Below are 22,924 nucleotides of genomic sequence, written 5' to 3'. Positions count from 1 at the left end.
TTTTGGAAGATGAACAACTGTGTAGTATGTTATACTGGCAGAGAGGCTGTGGATGTATGTGGAGAGAGTGGGGACATGACAGGGTTTCCATGAGAGCAGATTTGAAGTCAGCCTATCTACAGCTTCACGAAGTTGTGGAAATACCAGATTATAAAGTACAAGAGTAAGACAAACAGCTTGACCAGGCTGGGATTTGGAATGAACTCTGCACTAAAGATTTTGGAAAGAAACCTCAAGACTATATTGGGAGAAGTGCTCAGAGTGGAAGGGGCTAACCCCTACTGAGATGGACGGGGTAGTGGCGATTGTAGCAGAGGTGGTGGGTCATCTGAAGTGGTTTGGGCCATTTCTGTTCGTCTAATCCCTGCTAGAAAAGATAAAAAGATAACTAGATATTATTATGTAGTGAAAAAAAAAGCGAAAACTTCATCAAAGTTTCAAGTAGTAAGGGAGACAACTACAGCAATATCTTTAATGTTTATTAATAAAGAAAATATTTTTAGATACAGAATATCCAGTAAAAAATAACAGAATTTGTTTTTTAAAATAACGATTAAAAAAAATAAATAAAATAACACAATGAACTATATAATTATAAACAAAAAAAATCATTAGTATTATTATTCATTCTAGATATTACTAGATATGAAGGAAATCTGTTGACAACCTGAAGTGTGTTGGCAGACAAATATGTGAACAGAGCATATATTTATGTGTATATCTATATACATACAAAGTGTGTGTATACACATGCACCACAAACACACAAATATAATCATACTCACCGATACTTCCTATGTCACCAACAACTTTTGCATTGTCTCACAATTTCTACATTGACATACAGCATATATTGTGTATATACACACTTTAAGTTACATTATATAACTGGAAAATTTGCACTTAAATTTTCCTGTGTGCACATACATGTATAAGAATACACATACATTTAAGTACACACAAGTACTTGATACTTATATATGTATATAGTTTCTTACATCTTAATAGATCTTCATGTGTAGACACACATGCACTCTTACACAAGCATGGACAGTGTTGTAGCATGGCCACAGTTCAATGACATACAACTGTACATATATATATTCATTTGTTTGTTTTTACACCTGTCTTTCCATGCTAGCATGAGTTAGACATATATATATATATATATATATATATATATATATATACACACACACACAACTGAGGTAATCTATACATAAACACATTTTATTTATGTATGTATATACAGAAAGTCTGACCCATCCTATTTAATTAAACACATTTTCCTTTTTTGAAATTAAATTAACTATTAAAGCCTTAATATTATTTTGATTGATCATTTATATTAGAATTCAAATTTATGCACTGTTTACAGTGTGGGCCTAATCAATGTTTTCCAGAATCTATCAGAATATTCTTTATTAGCTAGAAATAGCATTCTAAAAATGGACAGTTTTCACTTTTATGTGTTACACACGAAACTAGCATATGAAAAATTACTGAAGGACTTTCAGCTTAAAAAATAAGATACACACACAGATATATGCACAACTTCACACATAACGATATGTTCGCATGCACAATCATGCGTGGCTACCTAATTGATGTAGTCAAGATTCCATTGAGAGAGCCTTGTTTCTAGACTGGAGACAATTTGTATTGGTGAGAAGTTTCTAAAACAAAACCAGAACTCACATATACATACACAAAAACCACCCCCACATACACACACACACACACAAACATACATCAACAGAGAAGTACAAATATGATGCAAGGTCTAAGAGTTTTGCACGCAGGACTTACCAAATTTTTATAAGTGGTATGAACAAAACTGTTGGCCCTTGAGTCACTTTTGTAACTTTTCTATTAATTGAAAATATATTCATGTATTGAGTTCTATTTTTTTCCTGTTTGTTCCACCAACCTTATATACAGACATAAAGCAACAACAGCTGGACAAACCAGCAGGGTGGTTGCTTTAAGTTGGAAAAGAGCGGAAAGTAGGAGATCTTCAGGTCTTCAGATTTAACAAATGCTCCCTGCTCATTACCATTTCCACACTGCAAAGGACAATGAAGAAAGGGAAAGAGGAAACAAGAAGCACATGCATGTGTGTATGTATGGCTGGACAAGTGGGAGGGTTAAGAAAAAAAAAAAGAGGTTTACCGGATTTATACATTGAGACTGTCTGAAGCTCATATCACAATGAATCAAGGTAAGGGAGGAGAGAGAAAGAAAGAGAGAGAGAGAGAGAGAGAGAGAGAGAGAGAGAGAGAGAGAGAGAGAGAGAGAGGTGTTCTGTAGCCATAGTAATGATGTACTTTTGGCAGCCAACAGCAACACAACTTATCATTGTAGTCCATCTGTGTCCCACCCCACTGCCTCCAATTGATGGTTGTCCAGTCACTTGTAGTGGGCGACAAACATCAGCTTTGACTGGAGTCATTCACAATGTCACTTTCTGAGTCTGATGACCCTTCTTCATCCGATGCTATTTGTTTCTCTTCTAGTTTCTTCTTGATGGCATGGAGCCTCTTTAAGATAGACTGATAGTCAAATGAGCCTCGTTTGTCACCGAAAGGATCCTGGGAAAGTAAACAGAAGAGAAACCAAATCTTAAGACATTAGTTACAGACCTTATCTCCAACATCTATCATTACCACCACCACCACAAATCAAGGAAACCTCTGTACCAGGCATAGCCAGCCTTCTTTTCAAGAAGCAGGTCACATGAGACATGGCTCATCAAGTGAGCAACTACTAAAAATAATTCATGGCGATGTTTTGTTAGCATGCCATTCAGTAAGTCCTGCAGACTGTAGTTTATCTATGATAACCGCTCTACATGGTCACCTGACTTGCTAAAAACAGCAGCCAAAGCTTTCTCAAATTACATCCTATAAGTTTAGAAAAGGACATGTTGGTTAACCCTTTAACATCTAGATTACTATCTCAAATGTAATGTTTATTTATTCACATTGTTTTGAATTAATCACGCATTGTATCATAACTTTGAGATTTCAATAATGTAGTTGTTCATTTTTACAAAGATATTGTAGGGTAGGTGTGAGAAGCTAGATCTGGCCAATTTCAAAATAAAACAAGTAAAATATTTTGGTTGGATACGACCAGCTTAAATGCGATAGCGTTAAAGAGATTCTGGGATTGTCACAGCTTGAACATCTTTGGTCAAAGATCTGCTTAAGCCAGGATTCACTTGAGGTTAAATATAACAAAAACAACAAAGCACATGTGAGGTAATGAGAAAGTGTCTATTGTGACCGTAGGATGTGTTAGAAATGGCAACTAAATCACTCTTAAATCATATCCTGCAGTGAAGTATAAGGGAACCCATATTCTGTAATGCTTGATTAGCTTACTTCACACTATTGTAATGTTTCAATAGAACTTAACCCAACACCATCAAGGTTACTGTTGGTTTAATTGACCAATGTATCTGTACTTAAATAGCATTGCTTCCTTCATGCTCTGCTTTATTTCAACGTCCATTGTTTTAATTGTCATCATGAACCTAGACTGGCTGGTGTTGCAGTAAAGACAGGAGACTGCATGATCTGCAGGTTGATGTCAGTAAAAACAGCAGTACTTACCAACATTGTCTGCCCCTGCTTCATGAGGTTGGCTTTACATACAGATTCATAATAATCATAATACGTGGGGAAGGACTTTTCCATCACTTCTCTAAAGACAAGAAAGTAAATCATGAATTAGTTGAGGTAAAAAAAATAGTCACTTAATGAATATCACCCACATTAGAACCCATCTGTCCTCAATACAAACCAAACTAAGTCATTGATATCTCATATCAAGCCCCTGCTGGTCAAAGTGGCCATGTATCTGCACAAGATTTTTGTTGAAAACTGGATTGGTACCATGAAAAAAAGGAACTGGTACATTCTGTGATGTGGTTGGTGTTATAAAGGGCATCCGATTGTAGAAACCATGCCAAGCAGACATTGGAGCCTGGCACAATCCTCTGGCTTGTCTACTCATGCCAAGCTGTTTGATCCATGCCAGCATGGAAGAAAAGACATTGGATAATGGCAATGGTGACTGGCAGCCAACCTATGCATGAAAGTCTTCCCTCTCTACATTACCAATGCTGTCCAAGAAAAAGGCTGCTACTTTGGATCTGATACAGCTTGGCACCAGTGTTGTAACAATACCAAGTGATGGAACAGATACAGCAAGCCTCTCATCCAACACTATAATTGTTCTGCCAAGATTTGAAACAAAAACAGTGTGTGAATTATATCTGATGCTCTCATGATTCTGCCAACATACTGTTTTGGTATCTTATACTTCTTTATGTGAGATTTTTTAATGCTGACATCTTTAATCCTTCTAAATTATGTGGCTGCACGACTGTAATGACCAGCATCCTGAGACCTCACTTCATTTCTCTCCGTGTATTTTTCTATCCAACATGATCTTTCCGTCTTGGCATACAAGGAAGGCTCTTTTTCAACCACTATTTACACCACCACCATCACCACCACTTATCTCTGCTTTATTGACCAATGTCATTAACAAGCAAAAAGTTCTATCTTTCATGTAGGTTAACATTATATAAGTCTAATATTTACCTTAAAATCAAATTTAGTCAGTGCTAATATATTACTACCATACTGACTGTCTAAGGTTTCTGTCGGTCAATGCTGATCATGCATCTGTACATATATGTGCAGGTTAGGGTAAGAGTTTTTGAGAAAGACTAACAGTAGCCTATGCATACAAATCTCATCTCTACCTACCACCCATATTTATCCAAAGAAAAGGTTGCTGACTTTAAGCCAATATAATTTGGCACCAGGTCAGAATGCAAAGAACTGGGATCAATACCACAAAACACCATCATTACCAAACTTTTTAACAGTTCCATTAATTCATTGACCAAGATTGGTATTTTCTTTTTATTGATCCCTAAAATATCAAAGGTAAAGCTAACCTTGATGGGTGAGGGCTAGTGACCCAGTGGTTAAAGTGTTGCAGTCACTATTGTAAGATTGTAGTTTCGATTCCTGCACTAGGCAGTGCATTGTGTTCTTGACCAAAACACTATACTTCATGTTGCTTGCCCCAGTCCACTTAGCTGTAAAAAAAGTCCCAGCAACAGCTGGAAGTTAAACCTGCGATGGACTGACATCCTATTCAGGAAGGAGTATTGTAGTTTGAATTACTTATACCACATGGAAACCTGGTTAAATTCCAGGGCTCATAAGAGATCCTAACCTTAGTGCAGAGAGTCAGAACAAATATGAGGCATTATAACCAACATTCATGACTCTGGCAATGTTCTGCTTTCCATATTGACAGCAGCTGCAATTAAAGATAAGTGCAAGAGAAATGACTACTCTACTATGGACATATGTTGTGAATGGACAATGAGGGCTACATTACAAAAAGCTGTTTAATAGGAAATATAAAGGAACATGTGAAGTCAGATCTCAGGATGTTGTGTTTCACAAATGAGACGACAAAAGAATGAAACAGGTCATGTTATGCTGTATAGCAGAGTCATGTAAGCCACTACAGCATGAAAAACATTGATGATATTTAGAGTTGTAAGTGAAATCACTACAACCAAAAATCAAAACTTGTTATAAATGGACTTTGACTCCGTAACATAGGCAAAAAGCCTGAAATTTTGGTGGAGGAGATTAGTCAATATCATTGATCCTAGTACCTAATTGGTACTATATATCATCAATTCTAAGAAGATGAAAGGTAAAGTTGACTAGAACAGGATTTGAACTCAGAACAAATACTACAAAGCATTTTTTCTGATGCTCTGATGATTCTACCAATCCACTCCACTCCCCAAAATAATAATCATAGTGATGATGATTTTCTAGATGGGCACAAGCCCAGAAATTGAGAGGAGAGATGGAATAGTCAGTTATATCAACCCCAGTACTTGACTGGTATTATATTTTATTGATCCTGGAAGGACAAAAGCAGCCATCTTCAGTAGGATTCGAACTCAGGATGTAAAGGGCAGAAAGCATTTTGACTGATACTTTATCAATATAGCTCTTCCTTTCAGCTACTACTGTTAATGATAATAATAATACAGCATACACACACTGTAAAAGAAGTGTTTGGGAAAATAGCAATAATAATAACAACAGCAACAATACCGAAGTGCTTGAGGACAGGTACATCGTTCTTCCAACATATCACAAACTGCAACCCGTAGAGACTCGTGCTGTATCACATCATTATACCGTTTAGCATCACCAACATTACGCTCCTGTTTTACAGAAAAATAGAAACAATTCACTGGAAGTGTATCGTCTCTAAAACCTAAAGATATGGAGAAATAACATGATTAGAGGTCACAGTGCTACACCAGACAAACAGAGCAACACAAATATTAAACAACAAAACAGGATTCAGTTTGTTGTTCATATCAGGGTCAAATGAGAAGGGCTGGACATAGCCTTAATGAGAGGAGCTAGGTACAGCTTTAACAAGAGGGGTTAGGCACAGCCTTAATGAAAAGAACTAGGTACAGCTGCAACGAGAAGCCTTAATGTGAAAAGCTAAGCACAGCCTAATGAAAGACGCACTGTAACAGAAAGATTAGGCAACTCTTAAGAGATTAACAAAATTTTATTAAAACAAACATTATGACCCCAAAAATATGGTTCTAAAGAAAGATATTAAATGTCTGGTGAGGTAGGATACAGGCTACTCACCAAAATTAGAGGAAGGTGTCATGCCCAATGACTGGCATAGTAACAGCATTGTAAACTGCTACAAAGGTAAAGGAAACACATTGGGGAGAGGAAATTATAGTGGTATAACATTATTGAACTATGAAGGTTAGAAAGACTCACGGTACATTTGATCAGAATTAGAATTAGCGTTTTTAAACCGAAATTCCATGGCCTATTTTTGTGGTACATTATCAGCCATAAACATTTTCCCTGTCAGTAATAATATTTTGTGACATGATGAATTTCTGCTGCTCACTTACAAGAAATACAATGCTTTAGTAAATAAGTATAATATAGTTTGATAATAACTGAAATAACATTTAAGCAGTAATATTTATGACATATTTTATTGACAGGAAAGAGGTTTTTTATCTGACACTACCTTTAGCACTATTCGTTTTTATACAGTATGTGTTAAAATACATATATTATGAAATATTGGAATTTTAATTACAAAATGAATTATATGTAAGTACCTTCAAAAATGAGTGGAATAAATGTTCATTTATTGTTAAAAAAAGATAAGAGTTAGTGACAGAAAAGGCATCAAGCTATAAAAACACTGACTCAATAATGTACTCATCTAACCCATGCTAGCATGGAAAAATGGATATAAAAATTCAAGTAAAAAGTAAATAAAATGGAAAATATTTTGTTTTTAATTTCCTTGGGTGATATGTAAAAGGCACCTGTGCTAATGACATGTAAAAGACACTCAGTACTCTCTGTAAAGTGGTTGCCATCAGGAAGATGTGCTAATGACATGTAAAAGACACTCAGTACTCTCTGTAAAGTGGTTGCCATCAGGAAGAGCATCCAGTTGTAGAAACCAAGCCAAAATAGATGACTGGAGCCGGCTGCAACTCTCTGGCTCACCAGTTCTGGTCAAACTGTCTAATCCATGTCAGCATGGAAAACAGACGTTAAATGATGATGATGGCAATGAAAGCAACAGAGAGATAGCTAAGAAGTAACATAACGTGCATTAAGGAATATTTTAAAGCTGAGATGTTCCAGGTGTTTTGAGAGAAGAATTATAACAAGGTATCATTTACACACATTCATACGTACCTGCTCAAAACCCGGCTCATTGTGATATGGTTTGTCGTTCATTAAAGACTGGATGGATATCAGAATGCTGGAAAGAGACTGAGCAGGACTCCAGGATGGGCCACTCCAGGTCCTATAAATAAGCAGAAATGGCAGGGTATAATTTTAATTTTTTATATAAAAAGAGTAAAGGATAATGGTTGGGTGGGAGTGGGGTAGAGGAGGGAAACTTTTCTTTGGAATTACACAACTTACAAAATAAGAGTTTTCATCTATAAAAATATCAACCTGAAATAGTTAATTAGTTAGTTAGTTAGTTAATTTGGCTCAAAAGCAAATAGCAAGGCCATGTAGGGGGACATGGAGTTAAGTACAGGGTGGTGTTCATGTAAAGAGTTCAGGCCACTTGAGGTCAAGGGAGGCTTTGAACAAAGCGGTCGTTGGCAACTTCACCATCTCGTCTGGCAGCTTGTTCCACGGATCCGCAACCCGGACGGAGAAAGCTCCTCTCTTCGATTGAGATGAAATCGTCGCAGGTAGAGCTTTTCGGAATGACCCCGCAGCCGATGCTCTGGAGCAGGAATGAAGAACAGCTCTTTCAAGAGGTTACACTTTCCGCTTATGATGTTGTGGGCGAGAATGAAATCACCACGGCGCGGCGTTTTTCTAGAGAATAAAGGTCAAGCGTCCTCAGCTTTTCTTCGTAGGACAAATTTTTGAGACCATGAACCATGTGGGTAGCCAGCTTCTGGACTCTTTCGAGATGCTGTATGTCTTTGAGGAGATAAGGAGAAGAAGCTTGAATCCCGTATTCCAATATGGGTCTCACCAGCGTGACATAGAGTGGTAGGAATATGGCTGCTGTGAGCATTCCGAATGACCGTCGAATCAAGAACAGAATTCCGTGTGCTTTGTTGGCAGTATGGACGCACTGGGCCGAAGGCGAAAAGGAGGAATCCACCAAGATATCCAGGTCCTTTACCTGATCGGTCCTCTCCAGCAGCAGACGACCCGGCTCGAAATCAAGTTGAGTCGCAGGAGGAGAACCAACAGGCAGATGACAGCACTTTGACACGTTCAGACACAGGTCCCATTTGTTAGACCACCTCCAAATTTGGTGGAGGCATCGACGAAGATCCTCTATATCACCGCGAGGAGCGACCAGTTTGACATCGTCGGCAAATAGTGAGACATGAGGTAAAACCCATGTGGTTTAGTAGTTAAACACAATTTCATTAAAACAGGAGTTTTCTACAAAATTAAAACAATATAGTTTAATGCCTTTCCATTTTAGTATAATAAAACTGCTTTAATTCATCCATAATAATAAAAAATATTATAGCCTTAAGAAGACCCCTAAAAGTAGCTGGATACTGGGGTAGAGTTGAAAAAGCAGGGATCTAATTGGAGAGAAGAAAAAAACAGCCCAGAATTGAGAACAGTGGAGGAAAGTCATTGATGGCCAATGCTCCAAAGAGAGTAAAGGGCTCAAGTGAAGTAAGTTTAGAATGATAATCTTCCAATTTTGCTCAAAGCAAGATGAGTTCAATAATGCATCATCATCATCATCATCGTTTAGCAGGTTAATAAAATCTATTAAACTGTACTTCCTCATGGTATCTGTTCACAGTTAGATTCAGTAAAAAGATGAGTGCATTGGCAAAGGACAAAGCAAATAATAGGTGATAGGATACAAAGTACGGACATTAGTTGTGACATTCCAGTTTGATCAAAAAATGTTTTGTGACAGAATACTATGCACAAGTCTGCTGGCATCTCTTCCTACAAGTCTGCTGAGAGTGTATTTATCATAATTATTTTATTGACATGAGATATGAGGTAAAGGAAGTTAGTGAAATCTGTTTGGTGTTGTAAGTATTCAAAAAATAAAAAGCTTTACTTACCCTATGATACTTAAACACACCTTGCCACTTCTGTAAAGGTTAGGGTTAAAACGGACTCGACCATCACCAGTAGTCATTAGTTTTACTCGTGGAGGTCTGATGGGGTAATCTGGGGGACACCGAATTAGAAAGTAGAAGAAACCTCCTTCATAAGGCGTATCAAAAGGTCCAGTAATTAATGCATGAATCTGTGGAAGCAAGCAGAAACAGAGAATGGTAAGAACAATGTAGAACTAATTTTACAAAGAAATGGTAGTGTAGTGACTGTTGCTCTTTTGATTGAACCAAGAGAACCGTATTTCCATTGATTTTTCATATTACTATACGTTGGTCATAATTCTTGACTTAACACTTTCGTTACCAACCTGGCTGAAACTGGCTCTGAGTACAAATGTCTTGTTTACAAAAGTTTTGAATTAAAATCTTCCACCAAACCTTAGTCACAATTTATGTTCCTAACACTAGCTGAATGATAACTAAGTTATTTTACTAAATTCTTTGTTACATTTAAAGTAACTAAAAGAAACACAGAGCATCTCATAATAAATACAGTAACGAAGGGGTTAAGCATATTTTTCAGTGATCGGATGGAATTTGAACTTGAGCCAAAACAGATATTACAAAGCAAATGTCTGACTCTCTAACAATTATACTCAATTCACTACTCTGGACAGAAACTTTTTTTTTAAACGACTCAGAAAGGCAAAATTGACCTCAACTGGATATGAGCTCAAGAGTGCAGAGAGGTGGAACAATTGCTGCACAGCTCTTGACAAATGGAAACCCACAACAAAAGCTATGTAATATGAAGTGACACTTACTTCTGTAATATCTTCTTTGTCTGGAACTATACACATTCCTGGAGGTGGTTCATTATATATTGTCATAATATCTCTGCAAAGATAAAACACATTAAATCCATTATTATTATTATATGAAACTGCACAAATATTAATTTTTATTGATGATGATCAAGGGCTTTATTTTCTTGATGCAGAAGAGTTCTAAAATTGACAACTGAGCCCAGTATTTTACAGGTTAAGTTAACCCATAGCTGGGAATGAAACTTTTGACAGCTCGTTAATCTATTTCTGAACCATAAGGACCCATAGGGAAAGTATTTTCTTTAGGATTTCCCCTCATGTTTAGCAGAAGAAACAATAAAGAATAAGTACAAATATTAAATTAATTATTGATTACATGTGACAGTTCACATTTCTAACCCCAGTCAGCCTAGCTGAGAAATAGTTACCCCCAGCTAATCAGGTTCTTCAGTCAAAACATACTGAAACAGACATATGTATTAACCTGCAAAACTTTAACTGTGGAAGGCAATGTGACCCCACTGTCACCATTGAGGACAGTTAAAGGTGAAGAAGTTAAATTTGTTACTGTACGATGGACTAAAACTACAGCTTTCAATACTGGGAAAGTGTAGGGAACGCCATCGAATTAACAGTGCAGAAATAATGATTAGTTGTACAATGTTGGTATAGTGGGATGGAATATTAATAGAAAGAGGTGATAGCTAAAGTGATGGTACAATAGATAAGGAGTAAAAGGTGAAGAGAGGATTTTGGCAAAGAAGAATGTGGATTTGGAAGAAGCAGTGGCAGTATTCCATGTCTGTGGCTATAAGTATTAATGGTTCTAAGACTTCAAAGTAGAGCTGAAAAAGAATGAAACACAACAAAACCAGGGTTGGGATGATAATGGTGGACTTCAATGAATTCAAAGAGGTTATTGTTGTTTAACCCCAGGTCAACTTTGATGGAACAAACCTTTTCAAAGAGATTAAAGTCAAAGATGGATTGATGAATTTTGGCATTGGCAGAGATGAACTCTTGGGTCATGGGTTACTCAATGGTGACTTGAAAAGGAGGGAGATATGGATAAAGAGTCACTCAGAAGTGATGGTACAATAGAAGTGAACTGATAATTTAAGGTAAAAAACAGAAACTAGAAGAAAAAGTATTTGTTTCATTGATATGACTGTTAATTTAAATGGTTTACTCCTGACCTTTGAAGGCAATCCAAGACTGGTTAGATCAATATGCTTAATGCACAGATTGAACATCTGAAGAAAAAAAGAATTGATTGGAGAGGGGGCATTCCAGAGTACTGAAAGTCTGAGGAAGGGTGGGGGACACAAGCGAAGTGGTGAATGTGGAGCCTGGGGGTTGAAACATTAACCCTTTAGTGTTCAGATTATTCTATCAAACGTAATGCTTATTGATTCCCATTGATTTGAATTAATCATGCATTATCTCATATCTCCAAGATCTCGATGGTGTAATTGCTTAATGTAGAATAACATTGTAGGGTAGGTGCAAGAGCCTGGATCTGGTCAGTTTGAACATAAAACAGATTAACTATTTTGGCCGGATATGGCCGGTTTAAATACTAAAGGGTTAATGGGTGATAAAAAGGAAGAGAGATGTTTGTTTGGTAGGCCTTGGTGAAAAGGTAAGCTGCTGATAAGTTTAAGAAAGTAGATGCTACTGACATAGCAACTGAAGACACAAAGAGGGGAAAGAGAGTATGTTTGTGGGTCAGAGGTCTGAAGGTATTGGGAAATGCATTTTCTTTTGTCAATAAGGTAATGGTCCAGCTGTCTAGGATGTGTGTGTAGTAGAAGTAGCAGCAGCAGTGTCTCAGATATGCAGTACAGGCTTGAAAGACAAAGATACAGTATTCTATGAGTGTAGCCAGCAATTAATCAGGGTTAAAGTATTCATGGCCATGAAGTGAGAGATAGTTTTAGCTGTTGTGGTCACCAGGAAAGATCAGACATAGTGGAAGTTTTAAGAGTTTTAAATGCAAGCTGTACAAGACTAGAGAGGGTGAGTTAGATAATACCTTTAAAAAGTGAAGTCAATAAAATGAAATGATACAATTCAGAAATATATATTAACCTGCAAAATTTTAACTGTTGAAGATACTGTGACTCCACTGTCACCATTGGGAACAAAGGTGAAGAAATTAAATTGTTACTGTATAATGGAATAAAACTACAGCTTTCAATACTGGGAAAGTGTAGGGAATGCCATCAAATTCTTTATGTCATCTGCTGCAATTATCCCAACTTTTGGTTAACTATTGAAAAGCTCTGCACTTATTGGGTTAAACCTTCTTTATACACCAGCACCCTAGATTCTATAAACACTAATCATTCAATTTGAGTGCCATAATTCACAACCTGTTGCTGCAATTCTTTCTCTCTCATTATGCACTCACTTTATTCAATGCAAACAATCACTGTACATTCCAACACCCACATATGTACATTATTAGCTAATCATTTTTCTTCCACAACAAAATTTTATCCATAACCCTTGACTTAATGATGTCTCTCATGACTGTCACGACCACTCACATTACTACTGACTTTACAAAATTTTTCTAACTTGTATAATAAAAGGAGTTTTCATTGGTCACAACTGATTTTTTGAATTTTAATACATTGTCAAAATATTTCTCTCCTCTTAAAATATTGTCTAAACAAATGGTAAAACAAGTCTATTACTGAGGTACTGGTTTACTGCTAGATGCCCTTCCTGTCATCAATCCCAACCTATTTTCCAACAAAGGGATCACTTATTCCACATGACTGCAAAGGCACAAAGCCAAGAGATGATTTATTGATAGAAGAAATGATAATGAAAGTGAATACCCTTCTAAGACCATATTTTTAACAACACACAAACTACATGTATTTCAATTAACTATCAAAGTAATTAGTTTCAATTAACTGTCAAACTAATTTAAAAAATTGCCTGCTTTCGTAAAGCAGCTATACCATTATTTACTTATGGCTATGTTAAGCTGGTGCTTCAAACACAACTAAAAGACGAATGTATTCATGTAATGATGAAATTTCAGTTGAAATGCAAACATTTTAATATGGCAAGTCTCAAGTGGGTTAATCTCTCTTGGGAAAAACAGAAACCAAGATTAATGATATTTTTTGGTCTTTTTGCTGGGTCTGGAGGAAGGAGCAATATACATTGCCTTCACAGTCCCTCCTAGACTAAGGAGATGATATTGATATTTTCTTTTTTAACCTTTGTAACTTAATACCAGTGAGATGAACATGAGCTTGGTAAGAATTCCAAAAGACCAATGTTCTGGGAAGGGAGAAAAGATTAGAGTGTGGCTTTGTAGTGGTGGTGGTGGGGTATACAGAGTGATGAGTAGAGGGGAATGACGGGTTCAGGAATGCCTTGAGTGGAGACAGAATGAGCTCAGACAGTCTGAGGAGCAGAGGCCATTATAGAGAGCGAGAGAGAGAAGCAGGGCATCAGATGTAGATGATATGAGCAAAGGCTGTATTAGAAACTTTTTTTTACATTTCTTGCTTCAAACAACTCAGTGAAAGAATACATACCATTGCCTCCACCCCAATTCACAGTAGCAGTGAATTAGCCACAGAAAGAAGCAGTTGTTTGAATAATTCATGCAAACTGATAAATTTGTAAAACCAACCTAAGCCTTTCTGGCATGAAAGAAAATCAGTATAAAATAAAAAAAAGAAAAAAAGACAAACATAAATGTTGGTAATTCGGTAACTGTAGGTATGATGAAAATTCTGCATTTATAATGATTGTCCTTTTGTAGAAGGAGGAGAAGTAATAAAAATGACTTCCTTAAATAGACAGCAATTTAAAATTTTTCAGCTATTAATAAAGATCTAGAATAAAAGCGTTATATGTTATTGCGAGAGATAAAGAGACAGAGAAACAGTGTGTCAAACGACTAAGATTTTTTAATAGTGGCATGGCTTCAGCAGGTATGTGGATGTAACTAATATCTCTCCGTACACCACTTATCTTATACTATCACATCAATGGAACCAATGTGCTTAAGAATGATACTACTACTCTGTTCATTTAAAGCATAAAGCAAAAACAATTCTGGTATTATTTAAAAGAAACCTCGCCTTGTCCCTGACCCTTCTCCATTTTAGCTCTCTACAATCTGTTACCCATTATTTCTCTACCTATTAGAATGTTGACATTAATCCCTTTGTAAATAGCACTGTGCATCTTTAATACACAGACAGAGAGTGAGGACAAGAAATGTCAGATCAGATTTAAAAACATTAAGGAAATAAGATATGGTTTTCGTGTCTGTCTCAAAGATTATTTAACATCATAAGCCGAAGTGATTCTCATGAAACCGGGTCAAGGAAATTGGTTAACAGACAGCTTGGCCACACAGCCGACATGGCAACTGCTTGTCACACGTATACACACACAATTATTGATCATAATAAATTAAATGATGACATATTCAATAATGAGAAGTATGGGATGGGAAGAGAAAGAGAGAAAGGAGAGGGGAGATAGGAAAAACAAAAAAACAGAAAAGAAAGGTGGTGAGAAGATGGAAGTCTTTGTAGCAAAACATGTAAACAAAGTGAGGATTTAAAAGCAGTGATGGTAGTAGTGGTGGTGTCGATGGTGGTCATAGTAGTTCACCATTAAATATATTAATAATAAAAACCCATTTTTCGCTTTCCACATCAATATGTTTGTTCAAACATATGTAACATGCACGCAGTCACTCAACTTGTTAGAAATAGCAGGGTCCACCTCTTTAAAACCAAATTTTACTGTCTTGAAAAGGAAAAGAGGAGAGTTACATGACATAGTAGATATTGTAGTCCCAGATATGGCTTTAAAAAAGACCAGCTGGAATATCTTTGGTCAGTGCAATCAGAATTGATATGGGCTTGATGAACAACCAACAGTTCAGTATAACACACACGCAAACATACAAACAGTATTTTCTCTTTATTTACATTAGACTGTGGCCATACTAGGGCACCACCTAGAAGGGTTTTAGTTGAGCAAATCGACCCTGGTACTTTTTCTTCTTTTTAAGTCTCGCACTTATTCTTATGGTCATTTTTACTGAACTGCAAAGTTACAGGAGTGTCAACAAACCAACACCAGTCTCTATCAGTCGACTACAGGTGGAGACAGAGGCACACACATACATATGATGGGCTTCCACACAGTTTCCATTTTCCAAATCCACAATGCATTAGCCAGCTGGACCTATTGTAGAAGACACTTGTACAAGATGCCATATTGTGGAATGATCCTGAGACCGCATGGCTGCGAAAGCAAGCTTCTTAACCAAACAGCAATGTCTGTAAACATCTCATTTCTAAAGCAAGTTAGAGGACAAAAAGCAAAGCTGATTTGGCAAGCTTTAAATTCAGAACATAAAAAGACATAAATAATCAAATAAAATCAATAAGTAGAAGTGAAATGCACAAAAGAATTCAATTTCAGTTATATATGGTTTATGTGGTAATGTGAATTACTTTAATTGCTACATTAAATATTTAGGGCTACACATCATCATCCTTTTTATGTCTGTTTTCCATGCTGGTAGGATGGTTCAACAGGATTCAAATGAGTCAGAGGGCCACACCTTAATCTTGGCATGGTTTCCATGACTGAATGCCCTTTCCAACATCAACCACTTTATTGAGTGTACTGGCTGCATCAATCATAACACCAGCACTATAGGGGTTGCCTTGCCATCAACAACACTAACAAGCTCTCTTAAGCCATGCAACTGTCATTGCTCAAATTGATTACTAATCTCTTAGAAAGTCTGCTGGATGCTTTTTGTGTCACTTGCACAGTTGAGGTCACCTTGCAGCTTGTAAAGCAAAAGAATACAATACTACCCCTTGATGGAAGGGATAAATTCATTCTGAGAAGGTGGTATGGAGAGAGTAACAGAGGAGTCAGTGTTGGAGTGGGAGTAGAGGATAGGGAGAAGAGGAAGAGTAATGTTAGGAGTAGTAATGATAATAGGGTAATTTGAAGAGGTGGACCCAGTCTATCTACCATGACAGCAGGGTTGGACAGTTTGTCAAGATCTGAAACATTTCCATGTTTGCATGGGTTAGCTGAAGTTTATTGAGGTAGATTTTCTACAGCTGGATGACCTTTCTGTGACCAACCTTTACCTGGATTTGGTTGACAGAAACTGAGAAAAGCCTGACATATATGTGGTGTGTGTGTGTATATGTGAGAGGGAGAGAGAGAAGAGAGAGAGTGTATGCTTGTGTTCTCTTGTCTTGAAGTCATGTGATAGTTTAAAGGTTCATTGTTGAGTAAGGGTAGAGACAGTGTTAGGGAAGGACTAATAAGAGGGAAAATGAAAAGTAGAGTTGGGGTGAGGAGTAGAGAGAGGGTTAGAGAATGATGGGACAATGGGGAGAGTTGAGTAAGATAAGGGCAATTAAGTTATAGGAAGGAAATAAAAAGTGTCAGTGGTAAGGGTGGTGATGCAGAGAGGCAGTGCTAAACCATGTTATATGGGTGGGTACAGGGGTGTGGAGGAGAAATAAAATGATGTGGGGACAGAATGTATCCTTGGGAGCATGTAATGGAAGAATGCAAATAAAGGATACCAGAGATCAATCTCTGGGAGCATGTAATGGAAGAATGCAAATAAAGGATACCAGAGATCTATCTCTCCCCTCTCATGCATTGTTATGATTTGAGAGAAAGACGGAAGTAGTAAAATAATACATTCATTTGTGTGATTAAGAAGTTTGTTTCCCTACCATGTGGTTTTAGGTTCAATCTGACTAACTGGCACCTTAGGCAAGTGTCTTCTACAATAAAACCAAGTGACCAAAACCTTGTGAGTGGATTTGGTTGACAGAAACTGAGAAAAGCCTGACATATATGTGGTGTGTGTATGTATATGTGAGAGGGAGAGAGAGAGAGTGTATGCTTGTGTTCTCTTGTCTTGACGTCATGTGATAGTTGTAAATGAGCGTCACTGCCATTCAGGCAGTATCATTCATTTACACTATTCAGCATAAACATGTCTGGCCTTGAGGAAATATTACCTTGCTTTGAAACAGGTAAGGGTTGGTCACAGAAAGGTCATCCAGCTGTAGAAAATCTACCTCAAACTTCAGCTAACCCATGCAAACATGGAAAAGAACTTTAAAACAATGATATATAAAACCTTAATTATATAAGTTTCACTTCTAGTACATCTTTTCTTCCACTATGATCATAGTTTTTATACTTCTGGGCAGTGTGTTATGTTCTTGAGCAAGGAACTTTATTTCACATTGCTCCAGTTCGCTCATCTGTAGAAATGAGTTGCGACAACATTAGTGTCAAGCTGTATTGACCTTTGTCTTTCCCTAGGATAACATCAGTGGCATGGATAGGGGAGGCTGGTATGCATGGCAACTGCTGGTCTTCCATAAACAACCTTGCCTGAACATGTGCCTCGGAGGGTAACTTTCTAGGTGCAATCCCATGGTCACTCATGAGTTAAATAAGATTTGGGTAAAACCTTGTAGAATGCTATGCAAAGCTTGTCCAGTTATTGGCTACCAGATCTCATCATACAGTGCAAATGCTTCTGCTACTGGATATATATACCAGGAATTCCATAGTATCATCATCATCATCGTTTAGCGTCCACTTTCCATGCTGGCATGGGTTGGACGGTGCAACTGGGGTCTGGGAAGCCAGAAGGCTGCACCAGGCCCAGTCTGATCTGGCAATGTTTCTACGGCTGGATGCCCTTCCTAATGCCAACCACTCCATGAGTGTAGTGGGTGCTTTTTACGTGCCACCGGCACAGGTGCCAGTCGAGGCTGGCAAACAGCCACGATCGGATGGTGCTTTTTACGTGCCACTGGCACGGAGGCCAGGCGAGGCTGGCAACGCCCACGATCGGATGGTGCTTTTTACGTGCCACTGGCACGGAAGCCAGTCGGGGCGGCGCTGGCAACGGCCATGTTCGGATGGTTCTCTTATGTGCCACCGGCACTGGTATCACAGCTACAATTTCCATTCATGTTGATCGATTTTGACTAGATTCAACGACAATCTTTATTCAAAATCACAATTGTTTCTACACATCATTATACCTGTATCTGTTTCTTGTTTCTTTAATTTGATGATACTTGTGTTTGTCCTGTTACTAATATCTATGGGTTTAGTTTTGTCTGCAAATTCCAGGAAATAGCACACTACTTTGGGTATTCATTCTCTTACAGAGCAAAATGACAGTATGAGCTAACAAGACTTGTTTAAAATAATCAACAGAAGAAACCCATCTTACACCTTTGATGGATGATAATGATTACACTGCACTACAGGTGTAACAATGTGTGGAAACAACTGTAGTGATTTTGAATAAAGAATGCCATTCAGATAATTTTCTATTATCTATAACACATCCGCATTATGTACATAAGCATTCCCTCTTCTGTTTTGTTTTTTTGTGCTTATTGCCGAACACACACACACACACATTTTTGAGTGGTACTTGTTTGGCAAGTAATTTGTTATGAAATCCTGTTTAAATTTAAACAAGTTGTCTACTCTAAAGAGAGGACGATGTGATTTGAGATTTGGCAGCTGTTTCGAAAAGATCTCGACCACTACGAAAACGGACATTCATGGTTGACACAATTTATTTATTTATTTTTATTTAAGCAAGACAAAAAAAACAAAAAACATCAAGCCCAAACAACATTTTACAATGTCTTGTCTGCGTGTTTCCAAAGTGATAAGACATTTATTATCAAGAAAAGAGTGAATCAAGACAAATACATACACACACTCATACACAAATACACAGACAATCGTCTTCTAGTTTAATACCATTACTTGACCCCTGGGTGTCATCAGTGGAGGCCATTCGTTGTAATCTTTTGAACAACCATGTTACCTGTCAGTAAATAATTTCCTCACATTCTACGAAGCCCCGAAAAGGACCATGCTTGCATTCCAGAATGATCTATTTTGAAGCGTATATTATAAGTAAAATTGGCGCAGGTTTGGACTAGCCGTCCCCACGGGTCTCATGGAAACGGAAAAAGTTTCCCCTTTTTGAGTTCAAATATCGTTAAGGTCAACTCTGCACTTCATCCTTCCGAGGTCGGTAAATAAAGTACAGGGTCAATCGTTGGCCTTGTGTCAAAATTAGAAAAAAAAATTATTATTGTTAAGGCGGTGAGCTGGTAGAATCGTTAGCATGCCAGGCAAAATGCTTAGCGACATTTCGTCCGTCTATACGGTCCGAGCTCGACCTTGTTTTTCATACTTTCGGGTCGATGAAATAAGTCCCAGTTACGCATTAGGGTCGATGTAATCGACTAGCCTCCTCCTCCAAAATTTCAGGCCTTGTGTGTATGTATAGTTGAAAGGATTATCATTGTTAAGGCAGCGAGCTGGCTGAATCGATGACACGCCAAAGTGCTTTGCAGCATTTCGTCCGTTTTTACGATCCCAAACCAAGTTCCGCTGAGGTTGATTTTGCCGTTCATCGTTCTGGGGTCGATAAAATAAATATCACTCGAGCACTGGGATCGATATAATCGACTAATCCCTCCCCCAAATTTCAGGCCTAGTGCCTGTGGTAGAAAGAATTATTTCAATTATTTGTTTTATACAACTGAAATTTACCATCCAGAACAATTTTTTCCCCCAAATTCCAATATTATCTTCCTCCCCACCACTTTCGTTAGCACTTTTCATTCCCACGAAGTATGGGACTACAAAGAACGGCTATTCTAGAAGTTCGCCATAAAATAATATTATGCTACAATAAAATTTTCACTTTACGATATACATTGAATACTCTTAATGTGGTTCGTGATAGCACTTGTAAATTATATATTTATACTTATTGTATGCGTACATACACACAGAAATACACCCACGCACGCACATGCGTGCGTTTGCGTACGTGATAATTAGTTTCGAGTAGCGAAGACAAACAAAAACTAGGTTAGCAACAATAACAAGTACTCTTTGTTGACAGGTGAGAACAACTAAGTAGAAATGCTGAGTAAATAATAGACCATATAAATACACTGCGACACAGTGTGTGTGTGTATGCGTGACGTAAGGAAAAAAGAAAAAAATGACATTTTAGCTGAATAGAAGATTGCACATTTTAAGCTAATTTCTTAAATTTGAATGGCTATATACAAATCGCCAACTTCAAGTAAATTTATATATATATATATATATACATACACTGTGTGTGTGTGTGTGGTGTGTGTGTGTGTGTGTATGTATATATATATATATATATATATATATAATATATATATATATATATATATATATATATGCACACATATTACACATGCAAATTATATTTATACAAATTATAACTGTAATATATAAATATACAATAAATGTAATATATAAAATAATATATATGTGTGTGTGAGATATGTTTGACCTACGCAAGTAATAAAAAAAAAAGTATTCCTCTCTATAACTAAATCAACAATCACTGTAAAAATTATTTCATTTTAACAATATTTCCCCATTTAGTTAATCTGTTCTCAAATGGTTAGTAACATTTATATAAATTTGAGATGATGGAAACTTAACAATTATCCAACTAAGACGGCATATCATCCGATACTTTAAAAAAGCTAGACGCAATTCTTTCGTCTTTTTTCGGTAAATATAAATAAACAGTAAAAACGAAAGTAAGGAAGAGAGTCTAGGGAGAGAGAGGAAGACAAGGAGGGACTGGAATAAGACGAAAAGTATGTCGTACCTTTTTATCCGAAGAATACACTGGGGCGTTGGTTTCTCTTTATCCCAATCTTTGCTGTGACAGGGGTCCCAGTTCGAACTGTTGGAGTGTGCGAGCATGTCTTCGGCCACAAAAAAGTTGGAAGAGTCATCAGAGCTAGCAACCGCCATTTTATTAACCAACAACTTCCGGGTTGAGTCACGTGACTTAGACATATGACTTGTTGCGAGACTCTATTTTGCTATTTGTTATCATAACTATAATTGAACAAAGCTGAAACTTGACTCGTTCATTTTACATCCACTTAACAATTAAACGTGGTGTGATTTTTAGTTCTATAAATCTCGGTTAACAATTCCATTTACTAGTTAACTTGTATTTCTATAGCTAATTTACAATGGAACTTTTGCATTTAAATTTTTAGCATTTCCTTTCTTTTTTTTCCTGAAAACAATACGATTATGTCTATTTTCTTGTCCTTTTTTCCGCATTCATGATATCCCTGAACGTTCCTTCTGTCTAAAACAATAGGATATCATTAAAAATATAGATATATCATTGTTTTCTAGCCTCATGTCAACCCTGATCAGCTTAGGTGACGAAGCCATTAGCATTGTCCATTTTTTTTGTTTTCCTTTTTCAGACATACTGTATCTACAAATACATTATTCTGAGCTTATTTTAAAACTCAGTAGAGTGTGATTTGAAGGATATTTGACTACTACGTCTAGTATTTGCACGAGTTCAAATGGGCTTATCTGGAATGATAGTAGCATTGCATTACTATCAGTCATGTTCTGCTCATGCAAAAGTAGCTACTTGAACTAAGGTAAAAGACACTTAGCTAAGACGTTACTCAGTGGGATCGAACCCAAAACCACATGGTGACATACTGAACTTCTTAACCACGGCCATACCTGCACTGGTCTGCTGTATTATACAAAACACAATCATTAAGGTTGTGTTTTGTATGATGACCAGTTGATACCTCTCACTTGCACGAATTAAATATTCTAGCATAAGAAAATATTCTTTTTTACTATTTCTGAGATTTAACCTAAATTAAAATAATGACTTGGAAGGGTCAGGAATCCACCATTACTTTGCAATGGACCAAAGATAAATGAATGGAAAAATTCAGTCATTGATCAATGTTTTAGTTATGATCATCTTGTATCTATGCATGTATGTAAGTATGTATGTATTAATGTATGGTCAGGTCACTTTTGAGTGCTACTGGTTAGATGTAACCCAATACAACCTGTTGCATGGTCGGGTCGTCGGCGACTAAACCAGCAATCCCACCAAGCTTGCTTAGTGAGGAGGGTGTTTATTGGACACCCTGCGGAATGAAAAACAAAACCTGTCAAAGGCGGAGGAACTCTTCAGAGTCAACGGCCATCCAATAAATGTCTTAAGGCTGTATCATGTGCGGGGACATAGAAATAATCGGACTGAATACCCGATCGCATGGTTAAACCATTGGGAGTGAAGGTCTACTAGCCTTTGTTAGGGCATCCTTCTAGGAGAAATAACTCAGGTAACTGGGATAACTCCGACATAAAACCTGCGGCTCAGTGGTTACCGATGATGTTGACTTGTTCTTCTTTTCGGATTATGGCTGCTGTTGCTTAGTGAGTGGGATTGACTCAGTGC

The 22,924-nt window shown here is 37.2% G+C and overlaps 1 protein-coding gene and 1 non-coding gene across 2 annotated transcripts; both read right to left on the bottom strand.

Annotated features, from left to right (window-relative positions):
* Positions 1 to 1,298: 1,298 nt before the first annotated feature.
* LOC115212892 (ubiquitin-conjugating enzyme E2 Z) lies at positions 1,299 to 21,477 on the bottom strand. Its single transcript, XM_029781688.2, has 7 exons — positions 21,290 to 21,477; positions 10,525 to 10,597; positions 9,704 to 9,891; positions 7,821 to 7,932; positions 6,168 to 6,280; positions 3,618 to 3,708; positions 1,299 to 2,591 (listed from the first exon to the last, which is right to left on the bottom strand). The coding sequence occupies exons 1-7, from the start codon at positions 21,436 to 21,438 to the stop codon at positions 2,433 to 2,435; spliced, it is 885 nt and encodes a 294-aa protein (XP_029637548.1). The 5' UTR covers positions 21,439 to 21,477; the 3' UTR covers positions 1,299 to 2,432.
* Positions 11,000 to 11,153, bottom strand: LOC115213611. Its single transcript, XR_003881853.1, has one exon. It is a non-coding gene; the product is annotated as a small nucleolar RNA SNORA79 (small nucleolar RNA).
* Positions 21,478 to 22,924: the final 1,447 nt, after the last annotated feature.

The sequence above is a fragment of the Octopus sinensis genome, linkage group LG6 (genome assembly GCF_006345805.1).
Source record: "Octopus sinensis linkage group LG6, ASM634580v1, whole genome shotgun sequence".
Lineage (NCBI taxonomy): Eukaryota > Metazoa > Mollusca > Cephalopoda > Octopoda > Octopodidae > Octopus > Octopus sinensis.
The sequence above is the reverse complement of the archived record's forward strand: the minus strand, read 5'-3'. Positions and strand labels throughout refer to the sequence as shown.